The sequence below is a fragment of the Phalangium opilio genome, unplaced genomic scaffold (genome assembly GCF_054372755.1).
Source record: "Phalangium opilio isolate 3A_F unplaced genomic scaffold, DU_Popi_V2 ptg000038l_1, whole genome shotgun sequence".
NCBI classification, from domain to species: Eukaryota; Metazoa; Arthropoda; class Arachnida; order Opiliones; family Phalangiidae; genus Phalangium; species Phalangium opilio.
This window is the reverse complement of record NW_028324161.1, coordinates 2,181,396-2,209,060: the sequence shown is the minus strand read 5'-3', so window position 1 is coordinate 2,209,060 and position 27,665 is coordinate 2,181,396. Positions and strand designations below refer to the sequence as shown.

The following is a 27,665-nucleotide window of genomic DNA, read 5'->3' as shown; positions in this document are numbered from 1 at the left end:
AAAATAACACGCCACACCTCGGTTGCGACAGAGCCATAATTGAGAAAAAAGCAGCTATCTACAATTATACTGTGTATGTCTTTCTTTTTCCATCGATTGGACCATCATGGGTGTGTGTTGACCATTTGTTTGGTTCACAGCAAAAGAAAATATCTTACTAGATGTAACTCGGTCGATTGAATTTTATATGCATGAAAATCTTCATCTAGAAAAATATTTCAGGTTATTGATTGATACGAGTGCGTTAAAGTATGTCACGGTAGTTTTGCCGAATGAGGTGTTTTTATTTAAAAAATGTTTCGCTACATTATTCTTGTCAAGAACCCATATAAGACCTATGAACGTCAAAATTGCACTCAGCGTTGTTCCCCCTTAATTCCCTGTTCCTTCCGCATCACCGTCATGTTATCAAGCAAAAATATAATGATATAGAAACTTAACATGCAATACGTTATCACTTAAAGTTACATAGTTGTTCTTAAGCACATAACCAAAAGAAGCGTAGCCAAAAACAGAACCAACGGCGAAATTAACAAAAGAAAACTTAATACTAATTCAGTCTATGTATGCTATTTGAGCCGCTTGAAAATTCAATAAATATTTTCTTTAATTTTATTCATCTAATAGCCACCGTCGCAATAAATAAATAATTATTCGATTCTTTTGTGAAAAAAGTATTTTTTTTTAATTTTAATTTGTGGGTTGGAAATTTACTTTTTACAAAATACTGAGGAAATTTTAGATATATTTGCAATTAAATTCAGTTTATTATACAGAGAGCCTCATTTTTATTTTAAGATATAATACCGCAACCGTATTGGTTAAAAAACTGGTGAGTTTTGGCAACGAAAGACCTAGCCATATTCCTAGAAAACCACCTACTGAACTGAAGAAGTCCATCACCTGGAGCATCAATTATTGAACACGCAAAATACACTTTAGTTCTTCATGTCCAAAAATATATATTATACATATTACCACTTACTTTATACTGAGGCCTATGCTTGAAAACAATTAAATTTTGACCACGTAGCTCTTCGGATATATTCAAATACCTTTCTTCTGACCTACAATAATGAAAATATGTAATCTTATATATATTAGTAAGTGGTATTTTTGTTGGTTTGTTTGTTTGTTCGTTCTTTATGCACAGTCACAATTCGTTACCAAATTTCCACCAACTACGTTTTTGGTATCAGTACCACCAGAAGGTTTTAAAAGTGGTTAAAATTTTAGAGTTATGATTAACCCATAAATAAGTATGGTTTTTATGAAATTGAATGTATTTAAAATTTGATTTTAAAAAACATCATGCAGATATTTTATTCGGGTGGCCCTGAAGACTATTAAGTGTTTTGTTTCTACATAAACAGGAAACCCTTAAAACATTAGGTCAACGCTGCGTAGCTTAGCTATAGTAAGCAGATATAGTTCATTAAAAATAGGACTCAACATAAGAAACTGTAGGATTTTATTAACATAAACTCAAGAGTTTTATGTTTATTTTTCATTCAGGAATATATCTTGCAGGCTGTACAACGCAGAACGACAGCATTGGTATTTTCTTCTCCATTGAGTTTCCAATTAATTGAACTATCCTGGCATCAAAATTACTACACCAAATTAACTGTTTAAGAATAATTATTTAGCATCTATCCAATTATTTACTGTTAAACGTTGAAACAATCTTCTTAAGTTCTAGAGTGCAATTTGTATGCTCAGTTCATAAGGAAGTGGGCAAGAAGTTTCCTGCCCATGACTTTTACATATAGTCGTTCTCTCCAAGAACGACTACGTGTAATAGATGCTTGTCTACGACAATTGTGTGACTAAGACGGAGTGACCGACAATTGGGAGCGGGACAAAAATGGCCCGGGTGTCCGACAGTTGGGAGAATTTAAAATTGGGTGACTGACAATTGGAAGGAAATGAATCCGACAAAGCGTCAATTAGATGAATTCAAAAAGTATATATTTGTCGTAAAACCATAAAAGTTTGGCGAAAGACAAAAACCAAACCCAGCTGAACTAAACCAAACCTGACCTAGCTGAACTAAATCATAACTAACCTGACCTGACCTCACAAGACATAACATTTTGAGCATTCTAAGAGGTATGTATTTTTACGAAGTAAACTTTTAAAACCCACAATTAACGGTCGGTTTCATCGCCACCCAATTTTAAATTCTTCCAATTTTCAGCCCTCCAAATTCTCGTGCAATATTTTATTCGGGTTTTATAACATCGGATAGTCAAAATAACATTTTTTCTATTAATCATGCATTGTTTTGGAATAGAAAACTGACATTGTAATGTCTGTAACCGACTATAACAGACATTTGGTAAGCTATAAATTATTTTTGTAGTAATAAATACTTAGTTCGGCCAAAGAAAGAAACCAAACTCTAAGAAATTTTTAACATTTTTGAAAGTAGAGTTGCCCATGGAACGCCATAAACCTTTGCTACAAGTATTGTGTATTGCCAATTATATTCGGGGTATGTAGTAACATTTAGATTTTGAAGTGTATTAGAAGTGTCATATAATATGTTAACTTCGAAGTCTATTTGGAGTATCGTGTAATATTTCAATCTAGGATAATAGACAGAAGATTGTATATTATCATAAGTTTATAAGATATGTTCCATAAGTGTGTCACTCGTTTATGAGAGCTTGTCATGAAGTGACGTAGGTGAAACGTCATAGATTCTCGTAAAGCGACGCCTAGTGAGGCGCTGTCAAAGGCTTAGTACAGACTAAAGAGGAGGATGGACTGCAAAACCGAGTGTAGTGAATTCTCACGTCGTTCTTGAACTAGCTCTCATTAAGCCTCTAACATTACGAAGTATGGGTAGTGACATACTTATGGAACATATCTTATAAACTTATGATATTATCTAAGTCATTGTTTCAGGCCATACCTAGACGTGTATTTGTAATATTTCAAATATCAACAACCTCGTGATAAAATTGTATTGTTGAGGAATCTCTGTAAGTTCAAAAATAATATAGAGGGAGAGTGGAAAGCGGGGCATAACTTGTTGCCCTTTTATGGAGCATCTTGAACGCTTCAGAGCAGTTTCAGATTATGACGTCCAACACGTTGATAAAGTATCGTAGGTGGTGCGATGATAGACCAATCTCTCTCGTATCTCTAGTTTTATTTAGGGCAATAAAGTGATTTACGCTTATGAAAGGGGGAGCTTGCACTCTTCATCTTTTTAATTTTACACGGAATTTTATTCCGGTAAAATTTAAGAAAGGGCACCAATCCCCTGTGCCGAGTCACGGATCGCGTCCGCGAAACGAACGCTTACGATGAGAGAGAGAGAGTTTTTTGTTTGTAAATTGGCTTTATTTAGCGTCACAAGAGTATTCGTACATAGTTAAATATCAAATAATAATTATCAAATCAAATTAAACAAGTGTATCAGAACATAGTAGAAAGGTAAATATCAAATTATAATTATCAAATCAAATCAAACAAGTGTATCAGAACATAGTGGAAAGTCAAAACAAAGAAACAAAAATCATATCGAATTATTAAAACAATGAAAAATAACGCTACACAAGAGTATCAGAATCAAATCATAAACCAAAAAAAGAATAACGCTATAAGGGTTGTATGCCCCATTTATTGTTAAAAGAATTAATATGATCAGAACTTTGCAAAAGAGCATAACTGCGCCGAGCCCTGTAGCGAGCAATTACACGTAATTTACAAGAATAAATTTTTTGGGCAATAAAGGCCCCAAAACCCGGTGAGAGAAAGTCAATATTACTAATGTTGAGAAACATGTCTCTTAAAACAACTTTACCTATTAGAAAAACTAGGTTGCAAAAGTTATGATTGCCATGGGAGCATACTAAATAGAAAACTTCCGAAAGGGAATGTTCATGGCCAGTTAATGTAAAAACCCACGCTATCAAAGATTCAAATTATAAAAGTGCCACAGGGCAATCAAAATAGGCGTGTTGAAAAGTTCCCATGGTTGGGCAAAAAACACAATATGGAGACATATCAGGAATTAAGTGGGCGAGCCGGGACGGATATGGTAAGGCACTATGCAAAGCACGCCATTGGACAGCGTGTTCGAAACGGGTATTAAAGGGAGCGAGTTGTGCTACACTCCACGTCAAAAATATATCAGGCTGGGGTTCATTGACCACCAGAACTGGAGTTCGTGGACGAAATGTTTTTAAAATGAGGCAGCGGTAAAGATCGCGCGAAGATGATTGGCCTCGAAGCATCACCCTTACTGCTCCGAGGTGAGTAGGGCATTCTGCCTCAAGGACGGGAGCGTCAGATAGCCCAAAAACGTTATTCGAGATAAGCCCTCGAGCACAGAAGACACGGGGTTGAGACGTAATAAGGTTGTCTGTATAGCGCGGTGTTGCAGCAACATAACCCGTGTTGGGCGCGCGTCCGAAATCAAAGTATGGGAAGGCACAAAGTGACCATTCAGATCTATAAAATCGCGTATAAGGCATAAACCGGACCTCACGTAGAAGCCATGAAGGGCTGCGTTCAATGATACACCTTCAGCAGTAGTGATGTAAGGTTAGTCAAACACCGGTAGCGACATAAAAACGTCACGAGTAATAAACTCAGGTATGATCCGAAAAGGAAGCGCATTCCACGACACAATTAAAGACTGATAAAATTGATCCTTAAGCCGTACCGCGACGCGACGTAGAAAACAGTCCCGAAAGTCCAAAGCAGAATCGGAACGCGTATTAAGCACGGCATTGGCCATTATAGCGTGAGGAGATTTACCTATATCACGAGTGAGAAGGTCATATGCAGACGCTATACCGAAGGACATCGTTTTAGTAGCGAGGGACACAAGTCCAACACCACCAAAACGTCTTTCCTGATATAAGGTATCAGAATTAATCCAGTGAGTACCGTCCCAGATAAAGTCCAGGATAATTTTCTGAGCAGACCGCAGGAACTCAGCAGGAGGCTGAAGGACTTTGAGACAGTGTCATAGGACACTACCAGCAAGGTGATTAACCACCAGAACTCTGCCGGCAACAGAGCAGTGATGACGGTAGCGAAACCACCGACCAAGCACTTTGCGAAACCGGAGCAACAGTATATCCCAGTTTTGTAACACATAGTCATTGGCGTTGCCGAGAAATATACCGAGGAATTTACCGCCATCAGACCTTGATTGTATACCAAGAGGTTGTTCAAGACGACCTTTCCAAGAACCACTCCATAGGACGAAGCTCTTGGCATAATTTACCTTAGCACCCGACGAGGCACAATATTGTTCAAGGCAAAAATGCAAGACGCCGAAATCGTTATCATGACGTAAGACCGCGTCAAAATCGTCCGCGTAAGTCGCGTTAAAAATGCTATAGTGAGTAGGTCCAATGCAAGAACTAAGTTTCCTCCGTAGCAAGACCATTAACGGTTCAACCGCGAGGGAAAACAGAAGGGCCGAGAGCGGACATCCTTGACGGATACCACGTTGCAAAGGTACCACATCAGTAATGGTATTGTTAAAGCGCAACCGAAACACGGAGTCGCGATATAGCACTTTCAGATGACCGAGGAACGAAGGAGGGACGCCGAATGCTTCAAGTACGAGAAAAAGATAAGCATGATCCACGCGATCAAAAGCCTTTTCAAAGTCTATGTTGACAATAGCTAATGGCTCATTGGATGAGTTCGCGGTAGAAAGAAGGTCACGTAGCGTAGATATGGTGTGATGAATCGTGCGACCGGGAATACCGTACGACTGTGATTCATGTATAACCGAGGTAGCGACAGTCTTAAGCCGTATCGCGAGACCTTTTCCATATAATTTGTAATCTGTATTAGTAATGGAGAGCGGTCTCCAATTACGTATGTCAAAGAGATCGCCAGATTTTTCCAGAAGCGACATCACCGACTCAGAAAACCTGTGGTTAAAATGTGTATTGTGTTGCAAATCAGCAAAACGAGGACCGGCCCCAGAAGGGTCCAATATTTAAGGTAGAATTCTACCGGCAAACCGTCAATGCAAGACGCTTTACCGCGAGGTAGTGAACGCAGCGCCGCAAAAAGTTCATCGGCAGTAATTGGTCCAGATAAAGTATCTTTTTCATCATTATCAAGTAGTGGTAGCTCGTGTATTAAAGGAGTTTGGGATGAGTCGGCAAAGCGGGTATCGGGTAGGGAATAGAGATCGGAGTAGAATGAGAGGAGACGTGCACGAATGGCACCGGGGTCACGAATCACGACTCCAGATGAGTCATAAAGACCGCGAATGATGGAGCGCGAACGAGTTTTGCGCGCAAGACTAAAAAATTCCTTAGAGGGTGTGTCAATCGTATTAAAATGCGATTCACGGGCCCTTGCGAATGAAGTTTTGGATTTAGTTAAAAGATGGGCTTGCAGTTCTTCCAAACTGCGCGTGTGTTCCAGTGTACCGGGGGTGGAGGCAGTAACCCTAGCCTCAAGCACCGAAACCGATATAGATTCACGTACGAGCATTTCGTGAGAGAGCGTCATCGCATGAATCTTAACACTTGGTTTGAATATAGTGAACCACCAATAACTCCAGGTTACCGCCGTAGGGCGCTGCAAAATGAGACGCTCTACTTCAGCACCCAAGGAGCCACCATAGGCATCACTATCCAGATGAGTGACCATCATACGCCAAAAAGGCGGACCGCGAGGAATAGATATCTCAGTTTGGAAGGAGCACAAAAAACGTGGGTACGTGAGCAACTCTTAACAAGGTCGCAGTAGAGGAGTAATAAATCCTATCGAGACGTGCTGAACGTAATATACCGTGATTGATCAACTGCCACGTGAAATCGCGACGGGTGGGATAGAGAGAACGAAAAGCATCAGTTAAACCATGGTCATTAATAAGATTAGTAACTGCACTGGCTATAGCAGGCCGGCATTCAGCACAGTCTTTGCGGTCTAAAGTTGGGTTAATGGTCGAGTTAAAATCGCCAACTACATATACATTGTCTGTAACTGCAAGTAATTTGCCTTTAATAAAATTCAGGGTACGTAACGCCAGGTCATCACTGGACGACGAGACATACACCCCAAAAAGGTGATCAAAATAAGGGGAAGTGGGTTTACCACGTGCTAATCTAATATAAACGCAGTGACCCTCAAATTGTTCGAAAATATCAACATAAGGCTGCGGGTCAGGGGAAATCCCGAGAGAAACACCGCAGCCCCGTGAAGGGGTACCAATAGCATTGTAAAAAAATAAGGCCATTGAGTCCAAATAAAGTTATCAGAGAACTTAGGAGTGACATTTGTCTCCTGGAGACAGACAATTTTAGAGCGATGACGCGCAATAAAATCACTAGCTCGTAAATTAGTGACACCAGTACCAACGCCACGGACATTAAGGGACAGGAAGGAATACATAAGGACAAAAAAGGAAGGGAAAAGGAACGCCAAAATACACTACTGAGAGGGATCAACATCAGATAACAAATCAGGAACTGAGGCAGCATCATAAGCACGCAAGAGAGCTTTTGTAAGGTTAAAAAGTCTTCTCCTGTATGCCAACTTGTCTGCTGAAGGTGTGATTGTAGCAATTGCACTATCAGTATAAGAATGCAGAATAATCTGGCGCGTGAGAGTTTCAGCCAACTGCGCATCAGGTGCAAAGGTCTTGACCAATTCACGCTGTGCTACGGCATCTAAAGCAAGAGCTTGACATATAAAGTCTTTAACAGTGTCCATGGAATAAGCGGGCGCGAAAATACCGCGAGTATCCTTACACGTGTTCAAATCCGGATCAAACGCGTAGCGCATAAGCCCCTGCTTCGGGACCTTACCGACAGGAGGAGGCATAAGAGTAGAAGCACTTCCGTGCGGAGACGTCGTAGATAGAGATTTCTGTTTGCGTTTACGGCCTTTCACAGTCGAGAAACCAGTGTCCATAGAATCGGATAATTCCGCGGTAGACAAATCCGCGTTAGAATCAGTCAAAGGAGCAAACCGATTTGCCAAATTTGGCAGCGAACCGGACCTAACTAAAGGGGTAGGTATCGAAAGCGAGGGAGATGCTGCAACGGTGACCGACTGGGCAGGAACACTAGCATTTGCAGGAGCAAAAGCGCGAGAGCGCGACTTACTACGCGCACCACGTTTAGAGTTAGGACAACTCTGAGACGAGTGACCTGTTATGCCACACTTAAAGCAAAGCACCGGCGCATTTACTTTAAAAAAATGTGGGACATCATTGAGGAAGACTTCAACCTCCTCAGGTAAATCATCATAGTCAGCGGGAGTGGCAAAGGCAACATAGGCCATACGTCGACAGGTGCGTATGTGACCAAACGGGGCAATGTTAGACACCGTATCGGGAAGAGTAAATACGCGACTGTGTAGTTTACCGAATAACTGAAAAATATCACGAACAACATTGTCTGGGGTAAACGACGGTACATCAGACAATACAATCTTTTTCGGAGCAATGCCAACGGGCATAACATCAATGCGCTGACCTCTAAAAAGAAGTCCATCGGAGCAGGGCCGGAAATAAGAAATAATTGTTATAGGACATGTGTCCAGTGACCCCCTGTTTGACTGGAAAATTTATAGGACATTGTCCACTGGAGTGTGCAAAAATGGTGTCGCTTCTCCATAGTCAAGGTATCAAAACTTCGGAAAATTTATAGGTCAAAATGTCCAGTGACCCCCTTAGTTTTTAAAAAAATTATGGGACATTTTAAAATTTTATTGGACAATGTCCAGTGTCCTGTGCTTATTTCCGGCCCTGCATCGGAGATGAAGTGGCGAGCCCAGTTGGGATCTTTAAAATAGATTTGTACTGTATCGCCAAGACGATAGGCATCGGTAATTTGGTCAGCCGGAACCTTGACTGCCAAAAACGCGTTGAGAAAATCTCGAACCGGCACATTTTTCGCGGGAGTTAACAGCGCAATACCGCACGAAGATGGCGCCAAACCAGCGTCAGGAGGGATACCGTAACTGAGAGAAAAAATTTTCTTTCCATTGGAGTCGACAGTAATATCAGCAGCGGCAAATGTCGACGTAGCAGAGCCGGCGTTATGCGCGGCCGAGGTATTTATAGCGGGGGATGCAGTAGGCGAGCCTCCGGTAGAAGTAGACATAGGCGTAAGAGAGGTAACTGCATTATGCGAGTTGCCATCCATACCAGGGTGAAAAATAAGGCGGTGGCACTGGGCAAATGACCAGTTTAAAAATTGCTTTGACCAGTTTATTTATTAAATGCCTGGGGGTCCAGTGGTCACCGTGACCACTTTTTAAATTCCCCTTCTTTAGTAAAAAATAAATTCCCAGTAGTGGGTTATAGAAATTAATCCATTTCAGTGCAGCTCATACAGTATGTAGAAATATTAAGTGGTCATTGACCAGTTTTTTTAATTAAAACCCTTGGGCTCTACTGGTCAAATGACCAGTTTAAAAAATTTCCTTATTTCTCACCCTGATCCATACTAATACGAGCATCAGTTAAATCAAGCATTGATCCACTAGCAGACGACATTGGATGGAGAATTTTTACCTCTCCGAGTGACGTATGTCACGGAGAGGTATTACACCGGCCGGTCTGTCTGTGTGTGTGTCTGTCTGTGTGTCTGTCTGTCAGACCCCACGTGACCGCGTTCGCAGTTTACAAATCGGAGCAAACAAATACCCGATTTCCGGAACGCGTTCGCGGTTCACGGAAATTTGGTCATTCATCTACCAACACCAGTCTTTACTAACTGGCTTCTAAGGACAACAATCTGCTAGTCTTTGTCCATCCCACATGGACACTAGTCTGTACTTGCTTGCTTGCTTCCAAGCACCACCAACTTCTGTTCTTCGTCAATTTCACCTTGACTCCAGCTTCTATGCACCACCACCTTCTGTTCTTCGTCAATTCCACATTGACACCAGCTTCTACGCACCACCATCTTCAGGTCTTTTGTCCATTCCACATGGACGCCGGTCAGTACATTCTGGCTTCTTTTCCACCGTCATCGTTTGGTTTCAAGATATACGCGGCGAGCGGCTAGGGTTACGAGAAACGTCTAGCCTCCCAATGGCAGGGCTTCCACCATCGGTTCACGCGAATGCGTTTTTATCTATTACTTGGTTTTAAGATATACGCGGCGATCAGCTAGGGTTACGAGAAACGTCTAGCCTCCCAATGGCAGGGCTTCCACCAAAGGTTCACGCGAATGCGTTTTTATCTATTATTATAATGGAAACGAATCGTATATATACCCCAAAATTTGAAGAAAGCGGGCAAGAAGGGTACCCTTCACTTTAAACGTCAATATTAGCAAAGTTTCGAAAGATATTATGAACAACTTTATTTTAAACGATTTAACTATTTTTAAAGTTATTTACTGGCGATTAAAATATTTAAAAATAATTATATTTATTAAAATATTAAAGATAAACCCAAGTACCGAAGTCGTTAAATCATTGCCTCCTATATCTATCAAGGCCCGTGCATTGCGTTATATTTCCTACATTGCCTCCTATATCTTTCAAGGCCCGTGCATTGCGATATATTTTTGAAAATAACAACCAAAATGGGAAGCTCCTCTCAAAACCATAATAATTTATTTTCTTTGTTATATGAAATGAAAATATGGATAATATTTTCGGCAATTCGATTTGAATGGCTCTTTCTGATGTATCATTCTCTCAGCACTGTTCATAATGGACAGGAACATAGAGATTCGAGACACTATGAATTATGGTGGTGTTTCAAATCCTCTGTAATGAGGGCTTAACGACTTGGAGTGAGTCGAAAGATAAATACACATCCTATTTTTTAGTTGTACCATGCGTACCACAATGTTGCCAGACGTTTATTGAAGGATGCTTGGGTACTTGGTACAGACTGTTACGTCTACCAAGTTTCCTAGTATCCAAGAATAAATAGGATTCATAGAAGCCAGTGTTAAGGGCATGTCATGGGTCAAGTCGTTAATTATATCGACGCAGTTAAATAGCTGATGGCATTATTTTATCCACTTTCTCATTGCGTTTCGAGTGGAAGTTCAACTTTGGCACGGACGACAGATGGCGCTCTTAACCTTCTACCCCCAAAAATCGCTGTTGTCTGCTCGTTTTCCCCTTCCACGTTTTTTCGTTAAAAACTTATGATTTAACGAACTGTTAAGATAAAATTTCATATTTCCTAAGACAGATAAGCTTCTACTCCTTTCATCTTACTCCCAGTTAGATTACAAGCTGGTGTTAAAAAAAATTCAACGGCGAAAAAAGTATTTGACAATCTAAGAATATTTTTTAAATATAGAAAATGCTGTTTATTTTATACGCCTTCTATTTGTGAAAGACCTTTTTTACGCACTTTTATCATTCTTTATTTGAATTTCAAAGGCAGTACTTCATAATTCAATCTTCTGTAATAACTTTCTTCGGAAAATAATATTTCAAACGTTACAGAGTCTTGCAAGGGGATTGCTTTTGCGGATTTTGTGAGTATTGAACTGAATAATAAAATGGAGGAGGATAATAATTTAAGTAAAGAGGAAATCAGGAAACGTAAAGCAAGGGAAAGAATGAGGGCAAAAAGGTCAGATCCTGAATTTAGGAAACGAGAAAATGAAAGGAGAAGAGTGTTAGCAGCTGAAAAAAAGGCTGTTTCGGGAACAGGTTCTAGCACACCCAATGTTGGTCCTACCGCGAGGCCAGTTGGCCATGATTCTGCGAAAGATGACGCATTAAATAAAAGCTCTATTGAAAGTACCGTAAGCGTAGGCATATCTATTAATGAGGAACCCAATAATGTAAAAAATGATAATGCTAATATTAGTGAAATAATCGAAGGCGATGAACAAGTACGAGCCTAGCTTATGTGTGATTGGGTTGTGGCTTCCATGTTTTGGGGACATTTGCTTTTTGTGTGGCGAGGTATGATTCAGCTTTGATATGGACAAATGTTACAAATCATACTGGTAGGCGGTTGAGGTATAGCGAGAGAGTAGAGTTTCCACAGCAATTGAGAGATATTGAAAAGGCTTGAACAATTGACTATTTTAAAATTGAATTCCTGCACTTGCAAAGAATTAAAAAAAGCGATAGATGCATATACTTAGGTTGTTTAAGGGGTAGTGATAGTCATCTCCACTCGGAGAGGTAATAATTTGGCTTTCCCAACTTGTTAGGTATGCACGAAGCAGTACATACACAAAAAACCTCGTAGCGAGTCCGCGGAACTTACCGCGGGCCTAAACGATACACCGCCTGGTTTATCGCGAACTTAATATACGCTAATTAAGTAATAAATAAACGTAATAAAGTCAAATAAACGTACAATGCCGGTAACGGAGCCAGAAAGGAGCCAGTAGAAACAAAAAACCGCATACGAAACGAGCATAAAACCACTTAATTAAAGAAATTAAGCGGAGCACGATGCGAAGCGACACTCTCTTCTCAGAAATGAGAGAGAGAGGTCTCTAGAGAGAGAGAGGTCTCTAGAGAGAGAGAGAGGTCTCTAGAGAGAGAGAGAGAGGTCTAGAGAGAGAGAGAGAGAGAAAGGTCTCTAGAGAGAGAGAGGTCTCTAGAGAGAGAGAGGTCTCTAGAGAGAGGTCTCTAGAGAGAGGTCTCTAGAGAGAGAGAGGTCTCTAGAGAGAGAGAGAGAGGTCTCTAGAGAGAGAGAGGTCTCTAGAGAGAGAGAGGTCTCTAGAGAGAGAGGTCTCTGGAGAGAGAGAGGTCTCTAGAGAGAGAGAGAGGTGTCTAGAGAGAGAGAGAGAGGTGTCTAGAGAGAGAGAGGTCTCTAGAGAGAGAGAGAGAGGTCTCTAGAGAGAGAGAGGTCTCTAGAGAGAGAGGTCTCTAGAGAGAGAGAGGTCTCTAGAGAGAGAGAGAGGTCTCTAGAGAGAGAGAGGTCTCTAGAGAGAGAGAGGTCTCTAGAGAGAGAGAGAGAGGTCTCTAGAGAGAGAGAGAGGTCTCTAGAGAGAGAGGTCTCTAGAGAGAGAGGTCTCTAGAGAGAGAGGGGGGGTCTCTAGAGAGAGGGGGGTCTCTAGAGAGAGAGAGAGGTCTCTAGAGAGAGAGAGAGGTCTCTAGAGAGAGAGAGAGGTCTCTAGAGAGAGAGAGGTCTCTAGAGAGAGAGAGGTCTCTAGAGAGAGAGAGAGGTCTCTAGAGAGAGAGAGAGGTCTCTAGAGAGAGAGAGAGGTCTCTAGAGAGAGAGAGAGAGGGGGGTCACGTGAGCCGTGTAAAATTACTATTAAGGCCCAGCCCTTGGGCCATCTTGTTTCTCTTTGGTATGGTGTATCTTTAATATGCTAGTCACTACCCACTCGATTCAAAGGCTGCACCCACATATATTGAAGTTTAAAAAAAAATGTTCCTTACTTGCGAAATCCATTTGTTTCAACAATGATGTAGTCAATATATTCTTCTCTGGAAAATGATTTATTTTTTTTAGAAAAGCACTTTATAAAAGGAATTAAATATTTCAAATACCTGCATGACACGGGACAGCGACTGTGACACTCATTTTTAAAAGAGTTGATATTGTTCTTTATGAAACAATATTCTAGAACGCAAATGTTACGGTGTGAAGAAACGATATCGTAAGCTCTTTTTTAACATCTTACACAAACCTTTTTCCGTTTTGTTGCAGGTCGTATAATTGGCAATTAATGGTAGAGGAGAAGGTATACACCCGCAAGTTTGGTTGAAGTTTGTCCATAAGCAATCATAGTAACAAGTCTAAGATAAATCAATGTTTAAACTCTTCATGAAATATTCAGGTCTAAAATATTTGTATTTGTACCTCTGAACTAATGGCGCTAAAGTCCCCATTCATCTTATGCAATTCTTGGTACTTAAAGCAGTTAGTTGCATAGGGAGGTTCTAGTGCTTGAACAACTGTCTGAAAATTTAATAACCATTTTTAGACATCGGCTCTTTTCCTCTTGTTTGATTTACAGAAAATAATTATCCTGTTCAGACTTGTTGCTCGAGTGTTATACAGTTTTTAAAGTAAAAAAAGGTGCTTATACGGGGTTAAACATAAAAAAAAAATTTAAAATAGAACGTCTTTAACAGGTTTAATGGCTAAGGGTTCTTGTGGTGATCCAACATTGAGGAACTCAACCGAACCACTTCCAAAACCTTCAAATAGTGTTACCCTTACAAAAATCTTCTTAAGAACTCTTAAGAAAATTCCTTGGGAAATTGCTTTGGAAATCCTTAAGGCGTTCTTTTGGAAATTGGGGAATATTGGCCTCTTTTTCTTTGGAAATTACTTTGGAAACATCTTTGGAATTTTCTTGGGAAATATCTTTGGAATTTTCATGGGAAATATCTTTGGAATTTTCTTGAGAAATATCTTTGGAATTTTCTTGAGAAATATCTTTGGAATTTTCTTGGGAAATATCTTTGCAATTTTCATGGGAAATATCTTTGGAATTTTCTTGGGAAACCTCTTTGGAATTTCCTTGGGAAATGTCTTAGGAATTTCCTTGGGAAATGTCTTTGGAATTTCTTTGGGAAATGTCTTAGGAATTTCCTTGGGAAATATCTTTGGAATTTCCTTGGGAAATATCTTTGGAATTTTCTTGAGAAATATCTTCGGAATTTACTTGGGAAATGTGTTGGGAATTTACTTGGGAAATGTCTTGGGAATTTACTTGGAAATGTCTTTGGAAATATCTATGTTATTTTCTTGGGGAACATATAGAGAAGGTTATGGGGTAAATTAATTTAGTCCCTAGAAACGAGGATAGCTCTCACATGCAGAACCATATCCCAATACTGGGAGTACAGTTCTTATATGGTGAATTACACCCCTTACAGCGAGGGAAATTCTCGCATGCAGTGTGAAATTGCTTATAAAGTCAGACTTTTAAACATCCGTAAACGGCGGAAAGTTTAAACCTTGTGCAATTGTATAGGGTACTAAGTGGGTTTTGGAGGCTTTAATGGCCAAGCAGTAGATCCATACGTTGTTGTTAAATTTAATGATGTATATTCATTGAGAGTTTTTTGAGTACCAGAAACGCGTTTAACCTAATTATCTCTACAATATTTCTAAAAAAATATTTATTTTGGACTCTAATTACGCTCGAAATAAAGATGAAACATGCCATAAGAGAATTAAGCAACAATTCCGACTGCCAGCTTAGATTCCATGTAAATCTAAACAACAATTTTAATTACTCTTACTTTACTTTTAATCTATTTTATCCTTTAAATAAACACCTCACGGATTATTAAAGGCAAAAAAAAAAGAAAAAATATGTAAATATAACATTTCATTTCAGCACATGCTGAGCCTTAGCTACGGAACAAGCCTTCGTTAAACGTTTTTAATAGGGGTGTGCGAATACCACTTTTTGGGTATCGAACCGGTTATCGAATACCAAAAAATTTTCCTTATCAAATACCGAATCGAATAGTTTATTCCAAATCGAATACCGAATAGTTGGGCCTTGGTAATTTTTTTCCTTCCCGATTAATCGCGAATAGTTAAGCCTAGTAACCGCGAATATTTAACCCTAATATTCGCGAATACTAGGCCAACTATTCGCGGTTAATCGGGTAGTAACCCTAATATTCGCCAATAGTCAATACAAAGTAAGGAGAAGAACATTAGAAGCTCCTAAATTTCAAAATACCCCTCCTCATTGGTGGTCAAGTATTTCTTAAAATTTTCCTATGCACTTGCTGGTAGTTTTTGATGGGAGACAAATAAAATTGGATGAAATTTTTTTAAATAAGGTGGGTCTCTCTAGAGCCAAGGACCTAAATTTATGGTCAGTTCGGTATTCGATATTCGAATCGAATAGTGAAAATGGGCTTATCGAATACCGAATCGAATTATTCGGTTCGGTATTCGATCGAATTATTCAATTGAAACGGTTAACCGCACACCTCTAGTTTTTAAATTTTTTAACCATTAAGTTAAGGAAAACTTTAGCTAAACAATTTGGGTAAAAATATTTTCAGATAATTATACGTAAAGCATAATTGCAATATATCTGGCCCTTTGAAATTCATCTCTAAAATTCTTAACTAATTTCGTTGGAAAATAAACCCTAGACCTTCTTTGGAAATATATCTCTTGAATTCCAAACGAATTTCTTTGGAAAATAAACCCTAGATCTTCTTTGGAAATTTAGCTCTAGAGTTCCTAAAGAATTCCTTTAGAAAATAATCCCTAGACATTCTTAGGAAATTTATCTCTAAAATTCCTTAAGAATTTCTTTGGAAAAATAATCCCAAGACATTCTTAGGAAATTTATCTCTAGAATTACTTAGGAATTTCTTTAGAAAATAAACCTTATACATTCTTTGGAGATTTATCTTTAGAATTTCTAAAGAATTTCTTTAGAAAATAATCCCAAGACATTCTTAAGAAATATATCTCTAGAATTCCTAAAGATTTCTTTAGAAAATAATCCCAAGACATTCTTTGGAAATTTATCTCTAGAATTCCTAAAGAATTTCTTTAGAAAATAAACTTTATACATTCTTTGGAAATTTATCTTTAGAATTCCTAAAGAATTTCTTTGGAAAATAAACCCAAGACATTCTTTGGAAATTTATCTTTAGAATTCCTAAAGAACGTCTTTGGAAAATAATCCCAAGACATTCTTTGGAAATTTAACTTTAGAATTCTTAAAAAATTTCTTTGGAAAATAATCCCAAGACATTCTTTGGAAATTTATCTCAAGAATTCTTTAGGAAATTCCAAGTAAGTCTTTGGAAATAGTTTCTTTAGAAAATGATCCCAAGGGCTCCGTAGGGTTCCAAAGAAATTCCTTTAGAACTCTTAAGAAGATTTTTGTAAGGGTAATGATATTAACCATGCATAAAAAACAAACAAACTATTCTCAAAAATGTATAAGTTTAGATTTTCAGTGTGATCATTCTCATTGAATGCTTTTTCTATTGTGATAACTAAAAATCACGTTGATCGATTTTGATCGTAAATACTGTATAGCATAAGAAAATGAAAAATAAAAACCATTTACAATATTTTAAAATGTGAAAAGATATTTATTTTTCAGAAGGCTATCAGAATCGTAGTATAATGACTGTGTACTACTAAAAGTGTATTGGTTATGGGAATTATAGTTTAGTGATTGTGTACTACGAAAAGTGTATTGGTTATCAGAATCGTAGTATTATGATTTTATGCCTTGTTGCGTACTACTAAAAGTGTATTGTTCTTAGAGGTGACAAGCCGTTCCAATGAATAACCGAGAAGCTATAGCGCTAAAACCTGAGCTAATTATTAATCCGTGAAAGGACTAATTTATCCAGGGTGTTCTACTCACAAACATAATATTAGAAGTAGAAAAACACAACGCCATTTGACTTCTGTTCCTTATTCATTTTAAATAAGGAACTTGAATGGGTCGGTTGAGTATTTAATAGGCAAGGAAAGTGCCAGTTTAAAGGGATACCATTGATTGCTACTACTACAAATGAAATATTATCATTTTATATCCTTACGAGGACTATATTTGTATGCGTTAAATCACAAAAACTAACCTTTTGGAAAATAATCTTGTATTCTCTACCAAATGTCACGAAGAAAGAGCGTACATTACGAGTTCCTATAGCAAATGCACTGTGTACAAAAATGTCCAATCCATATCCCAAAACATTGTAGGAGCCATCGCTTGAATACACAGAATCAACTCCAAACACAAACTCTGTTAAAACATACAGTCTTAGTTTTATATAAGAAGTGTGAGAAGTTAAGATTTGGTTTATTACTAGCCATAACGGCAATTCTGAACTAAAATATCAAAGTTCATTTACTACTTTCTTGGTGGAATTAATTTAATCTTGCCTGCATATTTCCTAGAAACATTTAGTTGATGACTCCATGCTACACCTAATGTGATGCAAGGTTCGTATCCTGTAGATACATAAGCACTGGAAAACATAAATTTCATATCATCTCTTCGTCACGTTTTGTGAATATTCGGTATGTTTTTTAAAATGTCCATCACAATAGGATAGGGGCGTGCGCAAGGTACACTGGGAGATTCATTGCCGCCGGTCGCCCATCATCATGTCTACTCCATCTTACATCTTTCCTCCCTGATCTGAGGGTTAAGGTTTGCATAGTCCCCTCCCACACCAGAGCATAATGGGCTACCGTTAGCGAATATAGGAGGTTTGAAGGGATAGAAGGATGATTTTACTCTCATAAATAATAAGACACATGTAAAGAAAATCAGTGACATCTGTTGTTTGTTCTTAGTACTCAATGATTTTTGACTACGTCCTTAACGATGTTGTAATACCATAAAGGTAAGAGATTCAGCCTTTTTCTACTTAGAACTCGTTCCATGGGTGACATACGTAAATGATCGTAAAATCATAAAAATTTGTTCAGTGACTCAGTGGGAGCAAAAGTGGATGAAAGGAAAAGTATGAAAATTGCCAAGAGTCGCGAGTCATCATAGTTTCGCCGTAGTTGACCGTTTTATTGGCGTAGCTATACTGGGCCTGTTCACTCCCTTAAAATAGGTCTTGTGTAAGTTGTGTTAATTTGTGGTTAAGCGGTTACCGTCGTCTGCTATTGTGTATGCTAGAACTTCCTCGATTTGTGTTTGTAGTCAGGACAGAGTAGCTGGTAGTGTTTTAAAAGGTATTTGAAGGTATAATATGGATTTTAGTAAGGTTAGTGAAGCAATAGAAGAGCCCATAAACCTAGATACGTTTAAAACAAATCTCGGTAATTTAGCTATAGCGCGAGCAGCTTGCGTCGTGATGCGCGTGATCAAGTGGGCTATGGTTAAACCAAGGAGCATAAATGTCTGAACTGCTTTCAGTCGCGAGTTTGCAAGTCCATCAGTCACTAGGCTAAATAGTTATTGGCGAAACTTTGATGTCCGCGTTTTTTTAACACAGGCACTATGGACATTGTCAACTTTCCCTCTCATCCACATTTGGTGGGAGTATATCCTTTTTTTCGGGAACATATTGTGATTGCTATTATTGCCATTGCGCTTTCGGGCAATGGTTCACAGGATGGTTTTACTCCCAATATTGTGATAGGCTTTTCAAAAATAACCTGTACAACACTATAGGAAAGATCAGATTTGAAAACCTTCTGCACTGCTTGGTAGGAACGAGGGTGTAATTTGTGCCATAGAAGTCACGAAAGAGACATTTGTAGATAACGTCCAGGTGGTTTTCTTGCTTGGTCATGAATGCTAACGAGTCGTCAGTCCTTAGAAGCGTAAAGTTCTATTGTAATAAAATGTGTTGTTAATACAAAAAGAAAACCTAGAACAAACAAAAAATATAGATTTGTTATATAAACGAAAGAGAAAATAAATGCCAATACTAGATGAACGGAATTAATAACCTGAAAAATTTGACTTCTGGAATCAAGCGGCTGTCCTCAGGTAAAAGGTTAAGGGTCATGATAAGATTTTACATTCATAAATGCTGCTGCAGTCTAGAGTTTTGTCTACACGCTCTGTGCCTTCGACGGATATTTTTGGTTCAAAAGAAAATAAATTTGAAGCAAAATTGTCTTCACTTTAGTAAGTATATCACCGAAAATATGTTTCCACTTGACTAAAAGGATATGGGTCCAAGTTTAAATAAACGCCATATTTGATCTAATATAGAATTTATTATACTATGGGGCAGGAATACATCCCCTTCTTTTAATAGGCAGAAACATATATGCCTATGCTGCGATTTGTGGTTAAAAGAGGATAAGCACCTAATCTCGAGCCTAATCTCTATCTATGCGAGATGTCGCGACATAATAATAATTTCTCAGTCATCTGATTGGGTTTTAAAATGTCCTACAGTAGCTTCCAATAATATTGCACCTACTGTTAATAACATGACAACAGATTTGCTTCTAAAATGGATGTTTCTAATGAATTTTTCGATTTCAAAAACTACAATTAATTTAACAGTCGCTCGAACTCACAATCTAAAGGCAAAAGAAAATACAAGGGAGCATAATAATTCTGCCTCCGCGTGCTGCGGCTCTTTTGAGGGATTAGATTTCTACCCCTCTACCATCGAGACCTTCCCTCCCAGGATAGTCTCCTCACAGCTTAAAGAGAGAGAAAAATAGTTCCCGCAAAACAGACTTCAGGCTTAGAGGCGGGCGAGAAGTAGGTATCTCTCCCAGGATCCTTTGAGCGGGGCTACTTTCCAAAAATCCAACATCTAACCTCTGATTGGCTACTTGAAGTTTTAGGGGGTGGGGTAAAAATCAGGAGACCCTCAAGCGAGGTAGATAGCAGGGCTAAAGTTAAATTTTGAATCTAGTATTATACTCTCTTATATTGTCTCTTTTTAAAGGCTATTGACTTGAACTGCATGCGAGGCTTCAGTTTAATTTACAAATTTACTTTTAAATAATTTATGCCAAAGCTTGTCTTCAGGCTACTTTTCAAATGAAAAGTTTCATTATCAAGCAAATTATTGGCCACAAAAATTTTAGTTTCTATCTTTCCTTTGTTACGTTTTCGACTAATTAGCTTAAATATGTTGTTTTGTACTTGAGCAACTTTACCTATCAGATGCACTCTCAAAGTCGTTGACCAAAAGACACTCAACACTACTCTGTCCCGACGGAGCAAAACATTTATCTCACTGCCTGCAGTAGTACAGTTAATATTGTAGAAGAGACAATAAACTGTGTAACATAATCTCTCGTGACGCCATTACTGACGTTTTTAATACGTCCTCCTTTTATCTTAATCATCACTTGAGAAACTATAGTAACTAGGCCAGTTATAGCTTCCAAGTAGGGAACCTTCCTAATTGAGGCTATAAGCTTCTGTCGCTGAATTTCAAGAGACGTTTTACCCGAAAAACGTTTTTATCAGAAAACTACTGTGTTATTGAAAAGTTAACATTATTGTGAAAATTTGAGTTATTTCTTGAATTTTTCATAATAGTAATTTAATTCTACTAGGCCTAAATGATTTCGCTACATTCATCTTTGTCATGAAACTTCCAAAGTATAGACACCACGCCGGTGGAGTTTAGAAAATTCTGAGATCATGGAAACATAATGCTTGGGTTTCTAGAGCTCGGAATTATCTATCCATTATCTACGTCATTTTATCTTTATCCATACTCGAAAATCATCTAAAGAACTTGCATGTTAAATCGTATTATATCGTATTATATTCACAACTTTGTTTATAAATAATCGGTTATCCACCAATTTGTGGATAATGGATAGAAAATGCCGAGCTCTAGGGGTTTCTAGAGTCTCAGAAACTGTATAATCATGGACAAAGCAATACTGAAGGACCGATGGGAGAGGGAGATGGTTGAAAAATACTTGTTAATTCGCCTTCTCGTGGTAGATAGTAGCAAACTGGATTGTGGGGGGGGGCGCATATGGAGCAATCAACGTTTGGGGCTTAACATTGGTTGTTTAGTTGCTTAGTATCAAAAGTATAAAGATGTAAAAACAAAAAGTGCGCTTTGTTTAAAGTTAAACTTTCTCGCACCGTGTAATATGAGAAGCCCTATTTTACCCCAGGATAGTGTTGACCCCCTCTGCGTATGATTACCTTCCCGACCATGGCACAGAGAACAGGCCGTGAATAGGCTCATAAAGTAGCAGATGCTAGCTTTAGTACCAAAAATTAACGTTTGTATCGCCAGCATCATGTACTACTTTCTATAAACCCATGACATCAAGAAGCTCTTCCCTGATTGGTTAGTTCGTGTAGGGGGTTGAGAGGATGGTAGTTTTCTTGTCAGTTTATAAGTCGTCTACAGCCACAGACAGGGAACTGTTAACTAAGTGTACTTTTTGTTTTTATTTCTATCGGGGATAGATTTAATTTTAGAAGTAGGAATGTAGAACGGTTTGTATTTACTTTAGTCCGACTCATAGCCCAGTATAGAGCCCCTCCTTCCAACACGTATCGAAAAGTTTAAATTATATTATTGGCTCACTTAAACTACGATTTGATGACGTTGCTGACGGGGACAGCGAAAAATACGTAATTCGTTTCTACCTCTGTGGCTATGACCCGCCTGTTCTTTCATACCCCCCCCCCTTAGAAGGGGTCCGGGACTTTTACGTGCGCCCAGATTACTCTGTTCTCCATTCCTACTTCTAAATTAAATCTATCCCGGTTTCTATATATTTTTGTTAGTATGGGGCTCTGTGGGTTACCATCGGTCCTTCAATGTTGTTTGTCTATGATATCAGGAATGTATGGAGGGGTTGGAATGGCTAAGGTCAAATCCTTATCGGCGTGAAATGATCTTGGAAACAACTGGCGTGGCTAGTGACGTCATAGCCTGACGTGAAAATCGTATTTACCACTTAAATAAATTTCATTCATTCATTGGCTGCCAAAAAAACTTATTTGCTATAATTCTCCACCCTCTATCCTAGGTCCTCTGCCTAGGCTGAAAGAATCGAATATGAACGCGAACGGCGGCGAATCAGCGCATTGAACTTTAAAAAATCTAAAAGGTCAATTCTTCCATGCCTTTTTTAACGAGTCATGACATTTTTCGCCTTCGGTAGACAGCTAAACAGACGTAGGGGGAGGAGCTACACTTCTCAAAATAAAAAAGGACTCGCCTTATGTTTCCAAGATCAAGGGTACAACCGAGAGCTCCCTTAGCCATTCCAGCCCTCCATACATTCCTGATGATATAATATTGCTAAATTTAAAATAGTATACCTCATTGGAAATGCAATATCTCTCTGATTTCGGGCAAAACGAACGAGACAAAATTCTGTAAAAATCAACTGTTATACCATACCCATTGTTTTTATGAGTTCCGAAATCTTACGTTGGATTGTAGCAGACAGTTACGCCTGGGAGACTGGGAATAATTTCTTGTTCTACTTTGGCATCCACGGTGGTTTGGAATTTGAAAAAGTCAATCATGAACAATACTAGGTGGTTAACACAAAGAACTGAGGAAATTATGTAAGTGGCTAATTTAATGCGAGATCTATTGACCCTGTAGTATCTTCTTGATTTCCTGGATCTCTCGATCTGATACATTTCTTTAGTAAATACAGAAGTGGTATGAGACTAGAAGTATTGAGCTAACCAAATTCTTCACTCGGCATTAGTGAAAAGACTTGATAACGCAAGAGCGGTTGGCCCTCTAGTAGCGGTTTCTGAATTTTCCCTCCAAAACGGTGAGACGCTCGCGGTGGTAGACGGCCGAACTAGATTCAAGGAGCCGCGTCGTGTTCGGGCGCTTTAGGTTGAGGGGAAGGGGGTGGGAAATGTTTTTGGAACTCGACCAATTTTTCTCTCTCTAGTTTTAGCGCGTGGGAATCGGCATAAAATCCTCAAATTTGTTCACTAGTGCCAGGATGTACTATCAATGCTAGAGCCCTTCACTTCTAGTCTCATCTCGCTTCTGGTAAATATCATATCGATCAAATAATAGGTAGTCTTCGTTTAATCGTATTCTGTCTTCGGAATTAAGAAAACCTATTTCCAGTTTAATCCATAATTAAATGTTTTGCAGTTCAGCGGAAGTTGCTAGATTTGAAGGTAAAAATCCTGCTTATTTTCCTCTGTTAGCTGTATTAATCATAAAGAGATCAAAGTAACTGAACCGCATTCATAAGAGGCACTACCGTATGTCTTCAAACATGCAAACTAAAAATAAATACAGTATGTAGAAATTAAAAAGGACCGATGGTGTGGAAAGTGATGTATTCTCTCATGTTTACAAACTTTATTAAATATTTATACGTAAAGCGTAAAAAGTGAAAATTTTAATTTGTTAACGTTTACGTATACGTAAGAAAGATTTTCTCACTCGTTTCTTATCCGGCGAACCACTTCTACTGCTCGGCTCTGACTGAACAATACTTTTCGGATCATAAACTTAATTTTCATACATCGAACCTTAAAATTTTAGAGTTTACCTTGTATGAGAAGTTCCTAAAATAGCAACCACGGTTCCATAAAAACCAGCAGCGTTGTACAAACATGCTGTTTTGGGAAATAGCAGTTTTTAAATTGAGTTTTGAACAATTCTTAACCCTAGAGTTTACTTTACCGGTTAACTAATAAGTACAAGATCATCATACGCTAACCTAACCTAATACTATTGTGGTTGGAATAACAATACCTAAACTGACCTAATACTACTGAGGTTTAAATAACCAGACCTATTCTAACCTAACCTACCTTAACTTAGCCTTATCTAAGACTTTTTTGATACAAGTAACCAAGTTTAACGAGACTTTATTAAGTTCAAATAACCAAACATACACCATCATAAACGACTATCGTTTTCACTTCTCAGTTGGCATGCTCTTTTGGGAACTGCTGCAACGGTACCCCTCGTTTACGAGAGTCGTTGTTTATCGGGTAAACTGGGTTTTCGGGAAACCGCTATTTGGAACCAAAGGTTAATAGAGGCACAATATTTGTAAACACTGAGATTTTCACCTAAATTTAATTTATGAGAAGGCCGGACGAATATTAATTAAGTAGCTTTGATTTATTTGTGACGATCAAAATAAAAACGTAATCAATTTAATTTGAAAAATGTTTAATTAATTTAAGCTTTTGACAACTACCGCGTCAGAGGAAATATTTTTCCTTTTTTTAATTTAATTGGACACTCCATTAGAATTGTAATCAAAACGTAGGAAAAACTATATTTGCTAATTTTTATTCTCTCCCCTATCTATAGCACCCGAAACGAAAGCCGAAAGAATCATAATGGAATGTTAAAAGCATAGACACAGGATTGGGGCGACATTTCAAGTAATCCTTGATTTTGGAGAGGCGTAACCTACTTTTTCTTTTTCTCAAACTACAGTACGGTACATGCTCTGGTAAATTTAATTGCGTATTAAACGTGTGTTTATTTTGATAAAGGCTTGAACCACCCTATAACCCCAAATGGGGTGATATTTCCAGGTTAAAAAGCGTCTTCTACTAAATCTCAGATTATTTTCTATGTAATGTATTTTAAGTTTAATGAAAATATATTGCATCTCAATTTCGAGCGTCTTTTAAAAACGTCTCAAAATCCTCAGTAGAGAAAATAATCTCTTCCTATTCCTGCCATTACTTATCTACTATAATAATCAGCAGAAGTCCATTAAATTAGCCTAGGAAGTGAACAATTACAATAGCTGGTATGGCGTACGTCTCTGCTGGGATAAGAACTCCTTCTAACTCCATGGATAGGGGGTTAAATTTTTCCCCCTTTCCTAACACTGTTAGAAATCTCGAGCTCCTCTCTAGGAAGTCTTTCTTGACGTGAGCGGGGCGTGACTTCTTCAGCCCATGAACGCTGTTCTCTAAACGGTTGTTAAAGGTAGGGTGAAGTAGAAAATCAAGTGATTTTTTTATCAATTCTTCTACTAATTATAAGACCAGTCTGCATAGTGAAACATTCAGGAAATACTTCCGAATGATTTTAAAATTCAAATTAGGTTCAGATTTAAGGATAATTTTAAAGAAGAACCTCCGACCAATCGCGTAACGCCTCGCCTTTTTATTAACAAAATTCTCACGCCACGATTGTCAAGTCGAGCCCAAATTTTACCAAATCTCGGGCTAAATTTCAATCGACACGGAACGTGCCACGAGAATTTTGTTAATAAAAATGCAGGGGGTACGCGATTGGTCGGACGTCCTTATTTAAAATTATCCTTTAAATCTGAACCTAATTTGAATTTTAAAATCATTCGGAAGTATTTCCTGAATGTTTGACTATGCAGACTGGTCATGTAATTAGAAGAATCGATAAAAAATCACTTGATTTTCTACTTCACCCTCCCTTTCAATAGTTTTTTTTCAATAGGTTTATGAAGAGTCTTAAAAAACTGAATGACCTTGACTGTTCCAAAATTCACACCCTCATCCCTTCTCCTATGCTAAAGAGGGCTCGGATTTACAGTGGAAGGGGGAGTTTTCGGCCAATAGTTATAGTCAGGTGACACTTGTATTTTACTTGGCAAAATTAGCCAAGTTTGATTTTATAAGTGAAATAGATTAAACACATCATAAACTATCGATTTATACTTGTCTTCAAAATTTTATCAGCTGAAATTAATTAGTTTTAACTCTTTCAATTAATCGAAAAATTCACTTTTTGTTGCTGGAACTTTGTGATTCTTAGAACTAAAGCTTTTAACTTCGCTACGCTTCCCATACGCTTAAAACTACTTACCTATCTTTCACAAAATCTAAGCAACATAATACATTATATTTAAATAAACTAAATTCAACCAAGTAAAGTATATTTAACATATTTATCGCGATATTTTTGGTTATTTATGCTTGAAAGGGAATTTTTTAAACAGCTTAAATCAGGTAAATTACAATGTGCAACTTATAAAAAGTTCAAATAAGCAAAAGTCTCTTCTTCAATATTTTGAATAATTTTTCTGTTATGACATGATTCGTTGCAACTACAAAGGTCTGTACAGTTCAAATTGTTCTAGAAGCAACCACATCTACCATGACAGCCTTTCTTGCAAGAACATTTTCGCAAAGCTAAAAGAGCTTCTGGTGCAGGGTTGGCAAGTTTTAAACAAATTGTTTTAAACTTTGGTTTAAAACTTGTTTTAAACAGCCATGAAAAAAAACTTTAATTTGTTTAAAACGTTTTAAACAAAAAGTTTAAAACATGTTTTTTTTATGGAGAAAAATTTCGAATATTTTTATTTCTTTTTTATTTGAAAATGAGCGAAAAGATTAAATAATACAAATAATAAGCTCCAGTCAAAACCTTCCAATTATTCGACTGTTTCAAATGTGTGTTTAATTGTTTGGAGACCCTACCAGTTGTTTTATCCATTACCAATCTGTATTGAAGACTGATATTCAAAAATATGATTAAGGATAACTTATTTTGTCATCTACTTAAAGCAAGCCAATAACATTTTTCCTATGTGGTTTCTCTACACTGTTGGTACATTTTACTGTTCTAAAAAGATTACGCGTAATCTATAAAGCCAGGTCTTTGACAGTGCTAAAATTAATACGCCTAATCTGAAAACGGAAAACATGAGCGCCTACAAATAAGTAAGGGGTGGTGAAGTTTCAAATGTATGATGAGTTCTGACCAAGAAACTCGGAAGTACGGAAGCGGATATGACTGAATAGTGGCCACAAAAGAAATCAGGCATCTAGACATTAGGGGTTAAATGTACAAATTTACGCATCACACTCATTTTGTATCCGCTATTAAAAAAATTATATTTTCCTTTTGAAAAGATCGTTTGCTCTTTTTTAAAGAGTCAGTAGAATTTTTCAAATATTCAATATTGTACCCTCAACACGTAAATAATTAATTTCATGATAAAATGTTTTCCGAAAATCTATCTTTAAATCGTGTTATAAACAATAAAAACACAAATTTTTTTTTTGCCAACCCTGACAAGGACCCTTTCTTACACCTTCAAATTCTAAATTTTAGGAGCTCTCGATTTTCCTGTTTGACTTTGCAGTACATGTTCGTTGTACGTTGGTCTTGGGGTATGATACTCGCGCTGGTTGCGAGTGGTACCAGGTTAAATCCCGGAAGGTCGCGTCTTAGAGCTTCATGTTATAAATTTAAGAGTATTTTTATTTTCGTGTTTTACTTCTCAACACATTTCGTGGTCCGTTGGTCTAGGTGTATAATACTTGCTTTGGGTTCAAGTGGTCCCTGGTTCTAATTCCACACGGTCCACGGACAATTTCTTACACCTTGAAATTCTAAATTTA

General features: G+C 38.0%; 2 protein-coding genes across 2 annotated transcripts; both read right to left on the bottom strand.

Moving 5' to 3' along the window:
• Positions 1-709: 709 nt before the first annotated feature.
• On the bottom strand, positions 710-17,645 carry LOC149682618 (uncharacterized). Its single transcript, XM_089834412.1, has 7 exons — positions 17,485-17,645; positions 13,757-13,855; positions 13,584-13,692; positions 13,444-13,516; positions 13,333-13,380; positions 986-1,067; positions 710-903 (listed from the first exon to the last, which is right to left on the bottom strand). Exons 2-7 carry the CDS (start codon positions 13,787-13,789, stop codon positions 769-771), a joined length of 480 nt encoding a protein of 159 aa, XP_089690538.1. The 5' UTR covers positions 13,790-13,855; positions 17,485-17,645; the 3' UTR covers positions 710-768.
• A 56-nt stretch (positions 17,646-17,701) lies between these two features.
• LOC149682617 (uncharacterized) lies at positions 17,702-22,981 on the bottom strand. The gene is made up of 4 exons (XM_089834411.1): positions 22,756-22,981; positions 22,644-22,698; positions 19,058-19,197; positions 17,702-17,874 (listed from the first exon to the last, which is right to left on the bottom strand). The coding sequence occupies exons 1-4, from the start codon at positions 22,971-22,973 to the stop codon at positions 17,757-17,759; spliced, it is 531 nt and encodes a 176-aa protein (XP_089690537.1). The 5' UTR covers positions 22,974-22,981; the 3' UTR covers positions 17,702-17,756.
• Positions 22,982-27,665: the final 4,684 nt, after the last annotated feature.

Coding starts and splice junctions, on each gene's coding strand:
- LOC149682618 (XM_089834412.1), bottom strand. CDS start 13,789: ATGAATGGGGACTTTAGCGCCATTAGTTCAGAG. Junction 1,068..13,332: donor GAAACAAATGGATTTCGCAA/GTAAGGAACATT, acceptor TCATTATTGTAG/GTCAGAAGAAAGGTATTTGA. Junction 904..985: donor AGCATAGGCCTCAGTATAAA/GTAAGTGGTAAT, acceptor TTGATGCTCCAG/GTGATGGACTTCTTCAGTTC.
- LOC149682617 (XM_089834411.1), bottom strand. CDS start 22,973: ATGTATCAGATCGAGAGATCCAGGAAATCAAGAAGATACTACAGGGTC. Junction 22,699..22,755: donor ACTGTCTGCTACAATCCAAC/GTAAGATTTCGG, acceptor TGATTTTTACAG/AATTTTGTCTCGTTCGTTTT. Junction 19,198..22,643: donor GATATTGCATTTCCAATGAG/GTATACTATTTT, acceptor TTATTACAATAG/AACTTTACGCTTCTAAGGAC.